The 21,148-nt window shown below is 40.6% G+C and overlaps 1 protein-coding gene across 1 annotated transcript; it reads right to left on the bottom strand.

Annotated features, from left to right (window-relative positions):
- Window positions 1-431: 431 nt before the first annotated feature.
- DCTN5 (dynactin subunit 5) lies at window positions 432-21,119 on the bottom strand. The gene is made up of 6 exons (XM_072417560.1): window positions 21,025-21,119; window positions 18,221-18,289; window positions 7,851-7,969; window positions 3,736-3,847; window positions 2,203-2,305; window positions 432-830 (listed from the first exon to the last, which is right to left on the bottom strand). The coding sequence occupies exons 1-6, from the start codon at window positions 21,070-21,072 to the stop codon at window positions 733-735; spliced, it is 549 nt and encodes a 182-aa protein (XP_072273661.1). The 5' UTR covers window positions 21,073-21,119; the 3' UTR covers window positions 432-732.
- Window positions 21,120-21,148: the final 29 nt, after the last annotated feature.

Here is a 21,148-nt window from a genome sequence, read left to right on the forward strand (position 1 = left end):
AACACATTCTTTCCTTTCACAATTGGCTTTCATCAGTGAAGCTGGGTGATCCAGCAAACCTGGAATGGATTTTTTTTATTTTCTAGCAAATGTTTTGAATTGTGGACCAGATCCATTCCAAGTTCGCTGGCTCACTCAGGTCATAGAGCTTTAATAAATCAGGCCTAATGTCTTTTTCTAGGATACCCACCAACATTTTAAAATGCACTCTGGTCTAATTGTTGGTAGGTCCTGGCAGCCCTAGATAGCCACACAAAAGCCGTCCAGGCTAGGGGGCTGTCAGGAAGTGTCCAGAGAAAGCACACACCATTTTAGATTATAACATTCCTCTGAATACATAAATGACAGAATGGTAATGTAAGGACATTATTTGGCTGAAAGCAGCATAACATTTGCTGAAATTGACGTTCATCACAACACAATAAAAAGAGTTCTACTGAAAGCAAATGTTTATTGAGATGACAAGTGCTAATCTGTTGCAGTACATGCCCAGGAAGGTAATGCAAACCGAGGGACCGGAGTGGCAGTGAGGACGCTGAATTCTGTCATCCAGAAACTGTCATTGACAGCACTGAACCGTCACCGGGCAGAGCAGGTCTTGGGGTAAAAATAAATATAGTGTTAAAGGGGGGATGAGGGCCTTAGAGCAATGGAATGCAAGAAATGGTAATATATACATATATAAAACAAAAACTGACGTAAACAGCCCAAAGGTAAAGGAAAATGTCCTGTTCATATCTGGGTGAGTGGTAAGAACTTCTGATAGTAGCTCTTCGTCACGTCAATCATCAATTCCTGCGTACATTCTGGGAGTTCACCAGAGAAGAGGCCTAAACTGTTAAACAAAAAGAGAAATCAGATGATTGACACTCACATAATAAAGTATCTATAATATTAATATTGCTCTTTTTTGACCCATAGTGATCAGTCAGATATTTGCTTTTTATCTTACATCTGTTCTAGGGAAACAACAGCAGAAAATTCCCTAAAGTGGCCTAAAAAAGTTAAAAAATCTTTTCTAGCCAGAGTTGCCAGAAGTCTATTTTTTTAACGGAATAATAGGACCTTTTTTCAATTGGTTGGCTGTAATATTTGATCTGTGCTGTTGTAGAATCAGCAGGCCATTTATTTATAAATTTAAAAATTGAGCGAATAGTAGGGTCAGCACCCCTGCCAAACAACTAGGAACAATTATCCCCAATGTAAGTTGTGCTTTGAGCGAGTGAAGCAGTATAGCACGATCATAGTGCAGCAATGAACACAAAGCCCAAGCTACCGACAGGTTGAATAAATATGACGGTCTTCATGTAATAAGACATTTCTAACACAGAGAAACTACATTTGAAATCACTGATCTCTTCCCACCCACAATCTGGATTTTGAAGCCCCCTGGCAAAGGGATACCTTTTTAAACATTTTTCTGACATAGTGCAGGGCTGGTGGTTCTTTATCCCGACCACCTTGGACACCTCAGGTGCCAATTATCAACTGGGAACTAGTGTGTTAACCTTGTCATATTCAACAAAGAGGGCTGGAGGCTTTATTATTACAAATAAAAATATTTTACTTGCAGATAAACATTGCTACCTTCAGGCTACAGTGTTCATCCGCAGTACCATCTAAGCGTTAGATACAGATGCAAAAGAAAAAAAATTTGGTACAAGTTTTATGCATCTGTAATACTATAATAAAAACTATGCATGAGGGGACAACAAATGTTTTTGCAAATTACTCTCAGTTGTTGCTAAATATACACATGCCAATGCTGCTGAATTTGGATGTGGGCACATAGGCATCAATAACGTGGTGATAAAAGGGGGGTAATCTGCACTGGTTACAATAATTAATATAAGTTGACCAAATTCAAGATAATAAAGATTTTAGATAATAAAGGTAATAAAGATTTTAGATAATAAAGGTAATAAAGATTTTAGATAATAAAGATATCAGATTTACTGACCCAGCTGACAGTTTTATTGGGTTTTATTCAGGTTTCTTTGAAAATGATGATTGGAAAGGGTAGAAAACCTTTTTCAACACTCTTTTCTCTACAGTAAATCGCTGGAGGGCTCGACTTCACGCTCCTGCACATGCTAAAGATGGCGTGTTGTCCAGGGTGACTGTTCCCGCTTATCAGGATCTCAGCCACCAATTTATTAACCCCTCCACTGTCACCTAGGCTCCATCCCCAGCTCTACTCACCAGGGCATCCAGAAAACACAGTAAAAGGAGGAACTACGGTTTCAGGAGGCAAAACAGTGTTATCCAAAATCTTGCAGCAATCCTTCAAGACGCATCTTCTGCCCTGTAACAAAGTAACCAGGTACAGAATTAGTATGAAGGGTTTTCTAGAGCTGCCCCACTCTCTGGAATGGTCTTTCTCGTCCTATGCGGCTTGCTCCTACTTTCTGCTTATTTAAAAGAGCCCTTAAAACCCATTTTTTCAAACTTGTCAACCCGTCTTCTTCTGTCTTTTGAAACCGTCGCTACTTCCCAGGATTCCATATCCTCCCTCCTTTTGTGTGTTACTTCCTCCACCTCCTAGATTAGGGGTGAGCAAACTTTTTCAGTCAGGGGCCACATTATAAAATTTGAAAGAGGGGCCAGGCCAATGGGAGAGTGGGCGGGGTTATGCATCATGACGCCACTGAATGTGATGTCATGATAGCACGACCCCGCCCACTCTCCTATCGCAGATCTGAGCCTTTTGATAGGAGAGTGGGCGGGTTGTGGTCCTGCCCAGAGCCGGGATACCAATGGGGGACATGTTCCGTGGCTCTGGCCGGTGCACCCCCATCCAGCGGGGTTCTTCCCCTGACCCTGCCCGGTGTGTCACTGGCCAGAGCCACGGAACACCCAAAGGGCCAGAGAAACAACCGTATTGGGTCGTAGTTTGCCCATGCCTGTCCTAGATTTTAAGTTCTTCTGGACAAGGTCCTCTCCTCCTCCTGTGTCACTGTCTGTATCTGTCTTTCATTTGAATCTCCTATTTATTGTACAATGCTGCATAATTTGTTGGCACTATATAAATCCTATTTATTAAAAATAATTATTATTATTATAATAATTAAACAGGATTTATATAGCGACAACATATTACACAGTGCTGTACAATAAATAGGGGTAGCAAATGACAGACAATAACAGACAGTGACACAGGAAGAGGAGAAGACCCTGCCCTGAAGAGCGTACAATCTAGGCGGTGGGGGAAGTCTCACACAATAGGTGGGGAGATATGGAGTGATGGGAAGTTGTGAGGGTTTTAAGAGACAGAGGAAGACAGGTTTTAAGTGCTCTTTTAAATGAACAGAAGGTAGGAGCAAGCTGAATAGGACAAGGAAGCCCATTCCAAAGAGTCGGGGCAGCTCTAGAAAAGTCTTGGAGCCATGAGTGTGATGAGGTTATGAGTGAGGAAGTCATTAGTAGATCATTGGAGGAATGAAGAGAGCCGCTGGGGGAGTATTATTCTATCAGGTCAGGTAAGTTGGACAATAACTGTGTAGGGATTTGAAGGCAAAGCACAGGAGCTTGAATTTGATTCTAAGGTGAAATGGAAGCCAATAAAGAGAAGTACAAAGGGATGCAGCAGAAGAGGAGCGGAGGGAAGGATGGATGAGTCTGGCTGCAGCATTCATAATAGATTGTAGAGGAGAGAGTCGGGTTATTAATAGAAAATACAAGGAAGCTGAAGGAACAAGATTAAATTGGACTCCATCACCAACACTGGACACTTACAATGACACAGTTTTTTCCTATGTGTACGTAGGATCCAATCTGTGCTGCATTCACCACGCAGTCTTCTTCTATGAAGACATGGTCCCCAATGTGTAATGGGAAAAATGCCACTCTGGAAAAAGATGAGATCAAATGCAGGAAACACATTACAAATACTGGTGCGTAGCAAAATTGAAAAATCGCATGCACAAAATTATTTTGAAAACATTTTAGACCAGTGTCTTTCTAAGTAAGTGACCACTTAGTACAGATCCATGGGAAAACTTCCCTAAGAAGGCATTATGCAAATCTCAACTTCTGTGACTTCCTGAAATCAAGTTTTGTTTTTGAGCAGAACTTAAATTTACCAGATTAGTATCTGTAAATTTTTACTGTCAGCAAGTGGAGCTTTAGTCTCCATTTCACATGGGTAGAACAGTGTCAGCTAACAGAAGTCCCATGTTTTAAGAATCCATTACAAGTCATCATAGTGGTGACTTCTCTGCTTAAGGATGGCTGGAGGGGGAATCCTTGGACATATTAAAGCCGAACTAAACCTGGCCGAGTCACCTATTCACATTCCATTGCAGGGCGCCACTATTGACCGTCCCTTTCTGCAATAATGACCCGCCTAATAATGGAAACCTAAAAGTGGAACCTAGCTCCCCCAGGACTTGCAGCCAGGGCTATCTAGGCACCTGGTCAGGTAAAAGGTAGTGCTTCACATGTCATCAGCCTGAGCAGACACCAAATGTTTATTTGTACATCTAGAACTATGTATAATCTCTCACTGACATCATCACATTCCAGTGTTTCAGTATTGTATGTGAATATACTAAGGGCCCACTCATATTCCAAGAGTAGAGGAGAGTATCAGCTGTCAGGGGCAAAAAGTAGTATTCTTCCAATCCAGTGTTTCTTGGCCTTTTTATAACAGGGGTATTCAGGGAACCCATTCTATAATTATTATACAGACAGCTCACAGTACTTTAGCATGGTGGTCAGTAGGAAGATTGTTTCTGAAATTGCTGACCAAGGGTCAGAATATCACCCTTACACATAACCAAAAAGATCATTGGTGTCTGTTTAACTGATCTGGGAGACATAAATTGCTCATTGTTTAGGGACCCCCTAGCACAGCGGTCGCCAACCTTTCAGGCCTCACAGACCACTAAATTCATAGATTTAAATCCCGCGGACCATTAATACAAATTTTTTAAAAAAGATAAATACATTTGTAAATTAATGATCTTCCTAATGGTGCCTGACAGACAAGTACTGTGGAGGCTCTGATTTATTGATCAGCTCACAGTGAAGTATTACTATTGATACTATTATCATTAGTTGCATTATCTTTGGTATTACTAAAGAAATGCAAAATATTTGTTTGCTTTCTCTCACTCATTATGGGTTTATTTCATTAAATATAACAGTTAAAGAAAATACACAGTAAAGGTCATACTTACCTAAAAGAGCAAAACAAAACAATCAGATGAGAATCAGTATTAGCGGTGCGGGGTGACTGTTGTAATGGTGGAAACAATACTTAAGCGTACAGCTCGCTAACCTCATACAACTTAACACTACACTGACGTCACGCTGCGCCTCCCTTGATTTTCCATCTCTAGTACAGTTTGTGATTTTAGTGCAATATAAAGGGGAAAATTGTTATTCAGAATATAAGAATTTATTAGAATAATTTTTTTGCTTTAATATTAATAAAACATAAAAATTGCAAATCATATCAAAGTTTTTCCAGGACCAACAAAATTTAGTAGTTGGCGACCACTGTCGCTAAGAAATATTGCTGCAATAAAATAGTCTTTGAAACTAAAGCCTCTAAGCCAAAGTACAGATGTCAGACGGACATCAGAGGATTGTGAATGATCTTTGGTGATCGTTCCCAGTGACAGAAAAACGCATGAGTGTTTGTGCACATAGAACCGTTCTATTCTGTAGAGAGGGGAGGGGGGGTACAAGCAACACCCAGCTCCATAGGAGTGAAACGCTGTTGTTCCCAAACAGTCGGGGGACCACTTTACACATGTCAGACTGTTAGTCTCGGGTGACTATTATCTGACATGTGCATAAACCTTTAACCTTTTTAATATTTTATTTAACATGTATTATGTCTTTTTATCTCTCATGAATAGCAATGGGAACCACATGTAAAAAAGTTCACTTCTGCAGTGCAGTCTTTTAAAAAAAATGGTGCAGCATAAAGTAATCAGTATAGCTTAAATCACTGTGGACTTTCATGGCTATATATTACTTGGGTTCACAATGCCAGAGAACGTGAAGCTACATGCACCTCAGTCACACGGATATAGCACAAGTCGTTACTGGCACATGTACCCTCCCGCCCTAGTTTAGTCCACCTGCCTAATTATTTGCCTCTGAAAAAAGCCCTTGCTATTATTTTTAACAATCAAATCAATTTGTTCTTTTAAAGCTTTAATGTGTTTGTGCTAATTACCACCAGAATGAGGCGGGTCTCTAAATAACACTACGGAACCCAAAACCCTGCACTCTACTTAATGCTATTGCATAAATGGAACACGCTGAATAGGTGACAACAATATCCCAATGGGATTATTTTAGGGCCCTATTAATATCATGCAACGTGACCAGGACGGTATATAGGTCCCTGGTATCATTAACACTTAATAAAGCCTCATTTCTGTATAATTCAAAAAAGACACGTCTCTGCCTTTTGTTTAGAGGATAAAACATGTTTGGAACGCTTTTAGACATATTTTGTAAACTATAAAATGCGGAGGCTTGTTTATAAAAACCAGAGAATGAACCATTGACATGTCTGCATTGACCATACAAATCAATTATAGACCAACTTATTTTCTTACCTGACCCAGAAAAACATTGGCATGAGAATTAAAGAGTATCTAAACGCAAAACAAATATTGTGATACACTGCAGCTTACCGGTCCTTAGATGTGGTGCCTGCATTACTTTTCTGGTTTCTTTATTTATCTGGTGAACCTGTCAGTTGTCTATAGTCTGTCACCCAGACTGGACCTCCATTACATGGAGGGGGAATAAGTAGTTTTCAGAAAGCTGTGGCAATGACAATGCATTCGTGGCAGGTTCAACAGGTATTTTACTTGTTGAAAAAGCCTGAAAAAAAGGAACTCTAATGCAGCCGCCACCTTTATGAAAGCTGCTGTCTTCACTTGTCACTATCTCTGGCCATATTGATTGGTTGGGTTGGAATAATGTAACTTGTGAACAAGCAAATAAGTCTGTTCAGTGCAGAAGAGAAAACATGCAATAAAGAGACTGCATGCTTGCATTTTTTTAATTTTAAGGTAAATTCTACATAATTATCAAATCTTTTCAACCAGTAAAAAAGAGAATTCACTGTTATATTTTCACTTAACTGATCTCTCAGTTATTAAAGAATGTGTGTATACTCCAAAAGTCAAACGAGCCGGAAACTGAGCCAAAAACCCATAAGGTACTCGGATTAAGATAATGTCAATTTAGAAAAATAGAAAGGATTTTCAGTTGGTAAATTGATAAAATAGGTAAATTGAAACCCCATGTGTGGCCAGACTAAGGCTGTGTACACAGGTTAGACTTTTGTTGTTGGAAACGATCTTTCACAACGAGAAAAGACCAAAATTTGAATGAATGAGTGCTGTACATACAACGCTGTTCTGTTCTATGAAGAGGGGAGTGGGAAGAACGAGCTAGCGGCACCCCGCTGTGCTCTACTCCCTTCACTTCCATTGCTGTCATTCGTGGATCCGCCAGGAAGGATCCATGAATGATCTCGGACAGTACACAAGCCAGATTTTTCTGAAGCTTGTATCGGACGATAATCATCTGACGTGTACATAGCCTAAGCTGGGCTTTTATTTCAGTGAGGTCTAACAGGAAGACAGAGACACACTGAAAATTTCCAGGGTGTTGGGCACTCACTTAATATCTGCACAATGCAAAACTGTTATCGGATTGTAATTGGTGACTTCCAAACCTCTCCATTATGACACCATACATCTATGTATACTAACAGTGGAGATGGCTGGGAAGATTTTTTATAAAACTTGTCAATAGCAAGAGGTTCTGTAAAACAATCCAACAAATTAAACTTTGAGAACTTGCAAGAAACTCACCCTTTGCTGAATTTTTTAAATGGCGGTCTAATCACACTTCGACTTTTGATGACGCAATGTCGTCCGACTCGAACATTGGCCAGGTCCCCCCGGATGATACAATCATTCATAACTAATGTCTGCAAAACAAAAATGAATAGCAAGATGATGAGAATTAGCAGTCCTATTTAACAAAGAGAAGCAAGAATCTGGACAACTTGAAAAAAAAAAAAAATCATTCAGGACATATCTGCAAATATTTTATAAGTCTGGTGTATCTTAAAATGCTGCAGGTACAGAAAACTACCTGTTGATCCTGCATGCACGCCTCTAATTTCAAGCAGGGGTTGTTTGTCCTGCCTTCTCATTTTTATACTACAATAGAGACTTCTTTATGTTATAAAGAAAAGATTGGAGGGAGGTGAAGTTGGAATTTCAGGCAGAGATGCCAGCTCACTACAAGATGTTTGGAACTTGCCAGTTTTCTGGCTATTACACTAAATACAGAGATTTGAAACCCATAATAAATGTAAAGGAACCCACGGTTCAGCATGGCCGTGTGGTTAGCACTCCAGCCTTTGCAGCGCTGGGTCCTGCGATCAAATTGCGGCCAGGACACTATCTGCATGGAGTTTGCAGCTTCTTGCTGTGTTTGCGTGGGTTTCCTCTGGGTACTCCGGTTTTCCCCCAGATTCCAAAAACATGAAGTTAGGTTAGTTGGCTTCCCCCCAAAGTTGACCCTAGATTGTATTAATGACATAGGGCTATGGGAGGGACATTAGATTGTGAGGGACAGTGACATATCTATGGACTTTGTACAGAGCTGTGTAATATGTTGGCGCTACATAATTATTGTGTAATATTAATAATAACCCTAAAGTACAAGTCAATGACTCCTCATCGGCTAATTTCAGATTTGTATTAAAATTAGGCCCTGTACAGCCACCCAATGGACGTCAGATGATTATTTCTGGAAACCATCTTTTGTCATCGTTTCCAGTGACAACATACAAGCACTTTTCTTTGTAGAGGAGAGAGTGGCACCCTGCTGAAATGCACTGTGGTCATTTTCGATTGGTTACTCATTAATCCACCATAGCAGATTGATAAATGATATTGAGGGACCATTGTACACTTGCCAGATTTTCAACCAAGAAGAGAACAAATGTTATTTTTGGGCAAGGATCATCTTACGTGTGTACATGGTTCTAGAGGTTAAAGCATTACAGCCAGCATTTGCAGAATGGCATGTTAGCAATGGCAGGCTCCTGCTTCAGTTGGGAACCTGTGTAGGTGTGCACTCTGGGAGCACCAAGATCAGGGTTTCCTTTCTATTGAAAATAAATGAATCGTAACTGCACTGACGCACTGTATGGATTCCACAGAAGCCTCACCTACTGTGTACACTGAATGCATGTGGATATCAGTGACTAAAAGTTCTTTACACGTCTATCATTTGTGTATGCAATTTGTTAGGAAATTGTATTAATTTCCTTTTTAATTGTGTTTTTTTTTTTTTACCAGGTAATCCTGCTAATGGTAAACTTCCTGTCCTAAAGAGACGACACAGTGTATGTTTGGAGGAGCAGCGTTCTCACCCTAGGACAGAAGCTATGTTAGACAGAGAAAACCCCTTTTTTTCACTTCCATCAGAGATAAAAGACTGTTGATCCAGAGAACATTTTTTTTGCCTTCCTCTGAATCAAATATGTCCATAGAGTTTGATATCTGGGATATGTCTATTTCTCTAGTGGTTGAATTTGATGGACTTTTTCAACCTGGCTTACTAAGTAACGATCACACAGAGGTGTTCTGTAGTTTAAATGCAGAACTGAGTGGAGCTGATAACATTGCACAGGACCCAGAACACCACCACAGAAATGTGAAATGGGAAACATTAATAGAGTTTGCAGAAACTTTCAACCAATAGCAAGCATTTGTTTGTGCCTCTTTTTTCCCTTTTCTAAATAGGGTCATATAAAAAAAAAATCAGGAATATAAATAAACGTTTGATGGTTGCAATACTTGGAAATGTTCCATCCCTTTATAACAACATTCAACAACCTGCTGTGCCCAAAGCATCAATGAAGGAAAGCAAACAACATAAAACAGTTTTATAAACACATACGGTGCAAATTCTGAAGGGTAAAGGAGCCATATTTGATACTTGTATGTGTAGCTGTTTTGTCTGGCTGTAATTCTGTGTCTGATGTTGATTGGTTTTACCTGGGGGGTAACAGTTTGAAAGCTGTTCTGGCTATTCTAGAAGCCAGCAGAAACTTTATACTGCACACAATAGAGAAGAGGCATAAAAAAAGGTAGAAGGTGCCAGCAGAGATTTTGTAGGCACTTGGCGTTCTCCTGGGGTTTGTCTGGCCCGCACACAAGGTGCATTCCTGGCAGGTCTACTTAAACAGAGATAAATACTGTTGGACGATGTCAGACAGCTGTGTACACTGAACGCAGACTGTTGTCACTGTTTTACATTTCTTTGGAATTGTCTGGGCAGAGATGCAGGGAATAGTCCCAAAGCCAACCCAAAAAGTTTAAATATCAGAGCAAACAAAGTATAGCAAATAGTACTCAGCTTTGTTTTTTAAAGCAACCTAATAAAGATACAATCATATTAAAGAGGAAATGAACTTTTTACTTACTGACTTTTATATATCTATATACTTATTTGGTTTATTATGAACTAATTAGAACCCTTGTTTAATACTTATTACTGCTACGGTCTGTTTTATAAGAATGCTGTTTTATAAGAATAAAAATCTTGTATACTATCTGTGAATTTAGGTTCCAATGTTTAATCTCTATTATTGATGAATGTTAGTTGAACTCAGTTTAACATTCAACCTTGGGAATCCCATAAAGTAATGTGGATTCAGGACGAAGTTGTGTAAACTTTATTTATATATATATATATATATATATATATATATATATATATTATTGTTTGCCAAAAAACAACATCCCTTTTTTTCTGTCTTGATTTTGCTTATTATTATACCCCATGGGGATTTGGCAATTTCTTTGAGACTAGATTTATCATATTCAGAACGCTAGGCACCTATCTCTCCTCTTTTCTATATGATCAGGAAGTATGCACACCATACATGCTGATTACAGCACACAGTTACCTGTACAGGAATCTGTCACGGGTGTCTCCCATGAAGCCAATATCCTTGCTACCAACTCCAGAAAGAACTTGTGTGTGCATGGCAATCCTTTTAAGCCACTAAATGACAACAGATGTGCATGCGCAGTGTTTGACTTTGTCTACACCATGCAAAAAGCCACCAGAAGCCAGGACTTTGAATGTCTTTAGTTAGCTCTACCTCTTGGTGACTTCTTGTTGTTTTTTAGTTTAGGTTCATTGTAAAAAGTAGGAACCTAAAATGGTTTTTTGTAAAATACCTACTATATTCCCCTGTGCAGTACTATACTGCAATCACCAACTGCATTCTATTAATTTCAATGGAGGCTGCAAGAACTGCAGACATTTATCCGGTTTTAAATGCTGACCATGGATGTATTTAGACCTAAAGAAGTATAAATGCCTTCTGGTTCAATGAACAAGAGTTGTAAATCGAAGTTGTGTTCTTCACTATTGAAGGTTTAACCTATTGAAACTAAAGTATTGCTCAACATTTATTCATGTCAGAGGCTGTTTAAATCAGCAGACAAATGCCAGAGAGTTAAAGCTGAATACCAGCTCTACCTTTAGGCTGGGTACACACGTGCAATAAATGTCGTTGGAAAGGATCTTTCACAATCCTTTCCAAATGACTGCACAATGTATGAATGAGCTCTGTACATACAGCACCATGATCTATAGAGAGGGGAGGGGAGAGAATGATGGAGCGGCTCCCTACTGTGCTCTCTCATTCACTTTCATTACGATTGTACATTGGCCATGGATCCGCCAGGATGGTCGTTCGGATGACAAATGCTGTACACACTCCAGATTCTCGTCCGATATCAACCTTGAGGCGATTATTGGCCGAGAATCATCTGACGTGTGTACGTAACCTTGGTCTTGAGACAGTTGTACATGCTCCTCTCCTAGACTGAAATTGCTTACTTTGACTTCACACCTTCTCACGAAAAGCATTAAAAGTTGCAGCAAACCGAACAGGGGCTGCCTCCCTTTCTGGATGGAGGACACATCTAACAATGCATAATCTAACCCTTTCCCCACCAACCTGACTGTCCCCTTTAATTCACTGGTATCAGCTTTTTCTTTAAGGAGGCAAAAACTCACATGTGGACATCACAATGTCTTCCTGTTCTGAGGAAGCTATGTTCAGCTCCTCGCCAGTTCCTTCCACTAACAATAGCCTGCCTGCATTGCTGAGAGAAGCATGAATTTACTACCGGTAGTTCTAAAATAAGGTGTGTCATGAAAACAGCATGTTATTAAAAGAAAAGTGATAAAACCAGGAAAGAGAAATTCAACTATAATGCAGTAAGCAGATTAAACTTCTTCTTTATACTGACAACTTTCTCGGGGACTCAATAGGTGATGGTGGCACCAAGGTTTGGGGTCTGCTCAGTTGCTGTGGCTTTTTGAGGGGTTTCCATTCTTGTACAGACATGTACAGACAATCCAAAACCAAGGAGCTGGAACATACAATCTCCTAATTGGATAGGAACCATATCAAGAGTTAGAGCAGAGACTTCACACGAGACAATTAATGTACCACACAACTTCCACATACTCCATCATTTTTAGGGCCGTTAAGACATTTGGCCTGATTTCTTAAAGCTCTCCAAAGGCTGGAGAGGATTCACTTTCATCCAGCAAACCTGGAATTGATCTGGTCAAGGATTCAAAACATTTGCCAGCAAATAGCAAATGACTTTGAAGAACTCCATTCCATGTTTTCTGGATCACCCAGATTTCCTGACGAAAGTGTAACCTCTCCAGCCTTGGAGAGCTCTAATAAATCAGGCCAATTGGATCTGTTTGTTGAACAAAATGAATGTTTACTGCACTTAGTAAAGTGACCAGCAAGGTGAAGTAAAGTAAACTGCCTCTTATCTTTCTGTATATCAAACTCCTTGTGTACATAAACACAGAGAGCGGTCTGTAGTTTTCCACATTGAAGTGGATTAAAAAGAACGATATATTTCAGGTTGGCTATGCTGAGTAGGTTTTAGGCATCTTCTAGGTATTTACAACAACAAAAGTAAAAATATGTTCACACGAATACCTAGGACAGGTAGTGAATACTGAGGATTATTGAGATAAACAAACAGGCGATTAAAAGCAATGAGGAAGGGAGCAGTCTAATCCTATGCCATACTTAAGGCATTATGGAACAGCAAGCTATCAAAAAATATATAAATATTTATAAATGTAAAGCCCAACAGTGGGCATAATGCTCTTACAAGTTTAGGAGCAGTAAACATGCATTTAGGACCATATAGATGATCGATTTCTGTCGTCTGGGTAAAAGTATATTTTTAGTGTCCTACAACATCATTTGGTTATCCACCCCTCTGGATCACCAAATGCCCGATGATAATAAGGGACTATTGTAGCTGGCTATGTCCCCCTCTCCTCCTAGTCATTCACAAAACAAATGATCTTCTTGTTTTTTTTGAATTACCAAGAGGAGAAGGGGGGAATCTCCATGTAAGATGCTGCAAAGTGATGGCAGCTGCGGCTAAAGTCCCATACAGATGTCGGAAGGACATCGGAGAGTTGTCAGTGGAAATGATCTTTTGCGATAACTGAATGAGCTCTGCACACAGTGCTGCTCTGTTCTATGCAGTGAAGAGAATAAGTGAGCAGCACCCTGCTGTGCTCCCCTCCATAGGAGTGTATAGCAGTAATTCCTGGTCATTTCTTATTCTGTCGTGGCGAAGTAGGGAAAGCGCTGTACACGTCAGATTTTCCAACAATATGGGCACAACATTTCGACTTAGGCAATGATTATCTGACGTGTGTACGTAGCCATACAACATCTAATGTTATAAATTGATTAGATGTTAAAATAAAAAAAAAGGGCAAAACCTATTAATATTTGATCAAACATTGTCCTGGAATGCCTGTTTTTTTGCCCTTGCTTCAAAAAAACAATGTAAATCAGCAGAGCGCTCTCTCACGGGCAACATGAGTGCTACCAAACGTGCAAAATACAACACAGCTCTGTTGGTTCTGTCAAGGAAAATGCTCCAATAAGTTGCTGGTTGTTAGAGAATGCTTAACATTGATTTACATGGGCCTGCGGGAGCAAGGAGTTGAAGTGGTTGTGAAGCTCAATGGGTGCATGGCGGGTAAGTGAATACTATTGATTCTTTACCTGATCATACACTCATCTCATTCATGCTGCCGAATTTTTAATAACAACCTAAAATGAAACATGTAAGAGGAAAGGTAATAAGGCCTCCAGGTAGAAGACCTAGAACACCAAGCTGAACAGGAGTCGGGGACTGGAAGATATAAATATGAGAAATCAAGGTGCGTCATTCAGTCTGCCAACAGCTGGCTCATCTACAGGAATGGCTCAGTAAAGTATCAACTACATAATGATAAATAGTTAATAGGAAAACCCAGGACTCATTTTCTGTCCAGTATTTTGATAACGGAGTGTGTTAAACAGTCTACATCAGACTGAAACAGTCTAAATCAGGGTTTCTCAACCAGGTTTCCTCTAGATCAGGGGTGTCAATCTCAAACCACATAAGGGGCCGAAATCTGAAACACAGGCTAAGTGGCGGGCCAAACTTTTTAATAAGATACATAGTCTTAGTAGTCTAGTATAAGTATAGTCTAGTCTAAGTATAGACCCTTCCTCACCCTAAGACACCATATTACACACCATCCCTGTGCAATAATCATGTTACTAAAATAAGAATATGTTTGTCTTCGTGAGGCATGAATAAATATTTGCTTTCCCATCTTTCATAATTGTTTCCCTTCTGCATCAACTTTTCTCTTGTTGGACATTTTGGGAGTGATTGCTTTTCTGAGGTCAGTGTACCTGACCTATCCTGGCCTGTCTATGTGAGGGGACACTGTGCTGAGGTGGAGGCCGATTTCTCTGAGTCTGGAGACATTGCTAATGTATCATCCCACTGGGATTCCATACCCGGAGCAGCAGCAGCATACTACTGGCAGCACGATCGGGACTCTAGCACAGACATGCTTGGTGCTGGGTCTGGGAGTGTGAAGAAGCAACTGGGGTCCTCCTGCCTAAAGCGCGGTCAGGCACTTGTGTTGACCACCCTGCTTCTACCTAGCTTTCAAGTACTGGGTCCTTCTGCCTGCAAATGTCAGGCGCTTGCATGCAGAACAGTCACCATAGGCCATATAAAACAGCCAGGTGGGCTGGATTCAGCCCGCAAGCCTTATGTTTGAGCTTGCTAGGAGATTCCTTGAGCAATTTGTGAATCTCAGGTCAGTTACCACTCACACCAATGATCTTTTTGGCTATCTGTAAGGGTGACATTCTTCCCACTAGCCAGTAAGGAATACATGCAAAAACATGCGCCATGAAAAAATATTCAACGCCCACCAGGACGTAGTTTTTTACATATTTATTACAATATGTATACTTTCTGGGGTGTTTTTACCCCACTTCCTGCTTGTGTGATCCCCCTACAGGAAGTAAGGAAAATCTCACCAATGGGACACACACAATAATAAAATACATAATAAAGGATTTAATCCTTTCCTTCTCTTTTTAGAGCTACTCTGCCTTTGCCATGTCCCCTCTGTTCTGAAAGAGTTAAATGCTTATTTTTAACTAGTGTGGTGGCTTTGGGGGTAGCCTTGAGATGCCCCAGTGCAGGGTAACTGAGTTCCAGATACAGCCAAAACTTTTTTTTTTTTAGTTTAGTGCCTGTCAGCGGACTGTGTCCCCTACTCAGAGATTTCCCCTCACTTCCTGCCTCTTTGGCTGTCATATGGCTCAAGAGAAAAGAAGGGCCGCTCATTTTCCGGGTATTTGATGGGTGTCACAAAAAACCTCTGTTAGGATTGTTTTGCTCAGTGTCCCCATAAAGGAGATTTCCCATCTTTTCATGGCCTGGTAAGATGTGTCAGAACAGGAAGAGGAACATAATCCCCTCTTTGGGGACACAGCATTTTAAACATGACAGGTGATCTACCTTTAACTATTCTGCACCTCACCAGTCCTTGGTATGGAGTGGCTTCATTATTTTCATCTTTTCTGGCTTTTCCCCTTTTATTATGCTGGGGTGACAACACTTATACTGTATCTATAGAAGAAGCAGCGTTGTCAACCCAGGACAAAATGTGTATTATGACTACAGAGCAGCGCTCTTTCGCAATTTAAAAGGATTTTTATCCTTAAAATGGAATGCAATAGCTCAAACAGGAGGGGTCAGGTATTCCCGAGAAATCTAGATTTGATGAGGTCCTCATCCATATAAAACATTATTTTCTCATTTGGTATAGCCAAAGATGGCCATTGACTAAAATGAACCTGTCATCAGGGTAATATGGGAGCTGTTACCCACCTGGCTTTTATAATTTCTGAGTCACTGACCTGGAACAGTTATAAACAAAATGTTGGGGAAAAGAGAAGTCCTTATCTTTATACCTGTTCAGGGTTTTTCCATGTTGTTCTTATGAGAGGTTCACTTTGAGGACAGCACCCCTCTTGGCAAAAGCAACTTTTAGGTGATTTCATTGGTTAGTATGTCACATTGGTTGGACATCACATGACAGTTGACCTGTCATGTGATTTTAAGTTCCCTAAAATGTGTATTAATAGTGATTGGTGAACAGATTGTACAACAGGTGAGTACTAACCATTGGTGTAAATAGAGAATGCAGAGAGTTCTCTGCTCGATAAATAGCCACTGTTCTAATGTTAGCATGACAACAGCGCCACCATTTTTTCTGGCGGAGATGGGAATTGCATTTTAATAAATTACAAAGCTTTCACTCTCCCAATAGAAATATTACTCCCAGTCATTGGTGTCATAGTGAAAAGTTATAACCTCCCAGTCGTGACAAGCGGTACCTGTGTCATTCAAATACCAAGTGATAAGGAGCAATTGTTGCCACACATCTGGATTTCAATGGAAAATCCAAGTCTAAGCCCATCTAAACCCAAGAACATAAATTTCATATGTTTCCTTTTACCGGTTACCATGTGCTGGTCAAATAATTTTTTTTTCCTTTTATTTTGGCCTGATCATCCTGCTTATAAGTCAGTTCCTGTCCTGCGGTGACAACATTATTCACAGCACTGTATGTTAGGAGAATTTATGATGTTGTCACCCTGGGCCAGCCTTTCTCAACCTATCATGGGGGAACTTCTGTTTTATGATATGCCCAATGGCATATTGTGGTGGTCAGAATGCCTCTTACATTGTGAAGAATGTCATCCAATCATGAGAGTCAGTAGTGATTGACCCTAGAAGCACAAATTGCTGATTGTTTAAGGGACCCCTAGGGTTGCAAAAAACCCTGGATAAGAAACACTGCCTCAGGCTGTTCTTATTTTGACTACTCCTTTTCTTTTCTTTCTCTATTCTTTTCATAGAAAACTCCTTTTCTCTATAATTTAGTAGGAGTGGTTCTGTTTGCTAGTTCTTGGCTTCAGACACACTTTAATAGTTATCTGTCCTTCAGCCCACACTGTAATACTAAAAATGGCATATTGCTGAAATCTTTAAACTTCTGGTAGTTCCGCCTCTTCTATATCACTATTCCGCCTCTTTCTATATCACTATTGGACATAATGGTGATGTTGTCAGCGGAATGTACCAAAAAACAAAATAGCGATGTTCAAGAATCTTACACAGCCAGCGATGGGTGATTTACTTTCTTTCAGCATCTTTCTTCATTTGTATTGCATTTAGCACACCAGACTCTGAGTCTGATTTATTAAAACTCTCCAAGACTAGGTTAGAGAACATTCCCCCATGATATCTTATCTAGTCTTGGAGAGCTTTCATAGATCAGGTCCAATGTATCAAGATGTTTCATCCTTTTCTGACTTAGTTTTGGATCGTGTGGAGAAGGAATAGAACCACGCTTAGGTTTAAATGCTATCTGAGCCCGATTTATTAAAGCTTTCCAAGGCTGGATACACTTTCATTAGTGAAGCTAGGAGATCCAGCAAACATAGAACAGGTCTGGTCCAGGATTGGAAACATTTGCTAGCAAATGATTTAAAGAAATCCATTCCAGGTTTGCAGGATCACCCAGCTTTACTGATGAAAGTGCATCCTCTCTAGCCTTGGAGAGCTTTATTAATAAAAACCGTGAGAAATTTCCCATCACTTCCTGTCCTGCTGATAACATTTCACTAAACAGGAAGAAATCTCCAATAGGAGAGAAATAAAATACCATCTCAGGCAGATAATAACGCTTGCTCACAATCTTTGGATGTCCGATTACTAACCTTGCCATTGAGCACAATGTTCTGGCTTCCACATAGCACAGATTGCCTGCTGACTTTGTTTCCGGATGCCTAGGGATAATAAAATACACATTACTGAGCTGTAGCCTATGAGTAATAACACAAACAAATGTAATAAATATGTAGATCTATTGTGTGTTACTTCCCCCACCTCTTAGATTGTAAGCTCTTTGGGGCAGGGTCCTCTCCTCTTCATGTATCACTGTCTGTATCTGTCTGTCATTTGCAACCTCTATTTATTGTACAGCGCTGCGTAATATGTTGGCGCTATATAAATCCTGTTTATTAATAATAATAGATAGTACAATAATCTCTTATCTGTCTTTATGATAGCTTCCTGTAATCCAGCAGGGAATCTCTTACAATAGCATTGTACTGTTAGTCTAACACTGTGAATCCGCTTACAGGAGGGTAGAGCACTGCAGTCCCTTTACATTGACAATCAGCAGGCTAAGGTTGTGAGGTGACCACCGCTGCATTCCTGAAACATTACAAAGAAAGTGGTGTCACCCTGCAAGCTCAGCCATGGCTGTGTCAATCACAGGATGACCAGATTTATAATATAAAAGGAATTATCAATAGACTTATAAAATGATTGCAGTGGGAGTTCAGTCTCCCCTGACACACTGCCAGAAGTATATTTCACAGGAGACATTTTATCAGTCACAGTATAAGGGCAGGCTCTTGAAATTCTGAGAACAACTGAAATCATTGGGCCTGATTTATTAAAGCTCTCCAAGGATGGAAAGAATAGACTTTCATCAGTGATCCAGCAAACCTGGAATGAATCTGGTCCAGGATTAAAAACATTTGCTAGCAAATATCAAGTTACTTTGAAGGAATCCATTCTAGGTTTGCTGGATCACCCAGCTTCACTGTTGAAAGTGTATTCTCTCCAGCCTTGGAGAGCTTTGATGAATCAGGCCTACTGTGTGAGTACAAGCAGAGAGCAGCGCTGTGTAAAATGTTGGCGTTATATAAATCCTGTTTAATAATAATAACAAAGGGGGGGGGGTCATGCAGAGTTCTGTAGTCCAGAAGGCACGGTAGCTGGACAACTAAACATTTCCTGAGCTCCCTGGGTCTCAAAAGGTCTGATATGCAAATACTGACTTTGCCTCCTAGTGTCAAAGTAGACCACGCCCCTTCCTCTGCCTAATTTTTGTAGTTATTTATTTGCTATAAATAGATTGCACCAATGACATAAAGGGGAAGGCAATGGCAGCCTCCTTCCAGCAATCACATAAATGCGATGCAGAATGAATAACTCAATGAAATCAACTCAATGAGGAAAGCACAGCACTTGTCTCTTACTCCTTGTCTGCAGCCAGTCAGTGCAGACAGCTAAAGGCACACAATGCAATGTTTACACTGGTTTGGTCCTATGAGGAATTTACACACAAGGTTAAAGCGTACCTAAACTCAAAATTTACACTTTACATAAAAGAGTAGACAACCCTTTTATGTAGGGTAAAAATTCTGTTTGTTTTTTTTTACGTGCAACACTTTTTTTAAAAAAAAGAGGGTGCAGCACCACCCCCTTATTCTCAATCACCTAGGCCATCGAGAATGAATGGGAGCGCAAGCCTCCCAGAATACCCAAATCACACATCCTGGGAGGCCCTTAGGTGCTCCTTCTGCGCATGCTTGACCATATCAGGTATGCGCAGAAGGAGCATTTTCACGCATGCGCAGTGAGATCAGCAAGTTTTTTTCCCATCCTACATCACCCAATCTCGCGCCTGGGTCGGGTGACGAAGAAGAGGAGAAGATGGCAGCGCCGGGGGCACCGGCTCGGATCAACTCAATGAGGAAAGCACAGCACTTGTCTCTTACTCCTTGTCTGCAGCCAGTCAGTGCAGACAGCTAAAGGCACACAATGCAATGTTTACACTGGTTTGGTCCTATGAGGAATTTACACACAAGGTTAAAGCGTACCTAAACTCAAAATTTCCACTTTACATAAAAGAGTAGACAACCCTTTTATGTAGGGTAAAAATTCTGTTTGTTTTTTTTTACGTGCAACACTTTTTTTAAAAAAAAGAGGGTGCAGCACCACCCCCTTATTCTCAATCACCTAGGCCATCGAGAATGAATGGGAGCGCAAGCCTCCCAGAATACCCAAATCACACATCCTGGGAGGCCCTTAGGTGCTCCTTCTGCGCATGCTTGACCATATCAGGTATGCCCAGAAGGAGCATTTTCACGCATGCGCAGTGAGATCAGCAAGTTTTTTTCCCATCCTACATCACCCAATCTCGCGCCTGGGTCGGGTGACGAAGAAGAGGAGAAGATGGCAGCGCCGGGGGCACTGGCTCGGGGACGAATGCCAGGACCTGATGGAAGACACCTCCGGACTGATCGTCTGCACTGCGAGATTGAAGGTAGGGGGATTTTTTTTAGGCACTTTTCAGTTTAGTTCCTCAGTAATATTTTGAGCCTGGTCATGATCATCTCTTTGCATGCAAAACCATTTGCAGAAATGGAGCTGCTGTCACTGGTCTGTGTGTATATGTACACCATGGGTGGGTCCTCCTGCATGGCTGGGGAAGGGTTTCCAATTTTTTGGCCACCAAGTACACACTATATATATATATGTATATATTTATTTACATATATACACACACATACATACATATATATATATATAATAATTCACACAGTGTACATATACACACAGAATGAATACAGAGAGGCTGAGCATTAAACCTCAGGCCACATATAAGTACTGTCTCCACGTAGGGGCCCCTAGCTTGCACCTCACACGGGGCCCCCACCACACTCACTGTTTCTATATACTCCGACTTGTTATACAGCAGCTCACTCAGCTCCATGGCTCCTCCGGTGATACGTCACATCCGGCGTGCCCAGGAGTCACGTGACCCGCTGCCCGGGAGTAGTGGGCGGGGC

This window comes from Pyxicephalus adspersus, chromosome 7, assembly GCF_032062135.1.
Source record: "Pyxicephalus adspersus chromosome 7, UCB_Pads_2.0, whole genome shotgun sequence".
In the NCBI taxonomy this organism is placed as follows: Eukaryota; Metazoa; Chordata; class Amphibia; order Anura; family Pyxicephalidae; genus Pyxicephalus; species Pyxicephalus adspersus.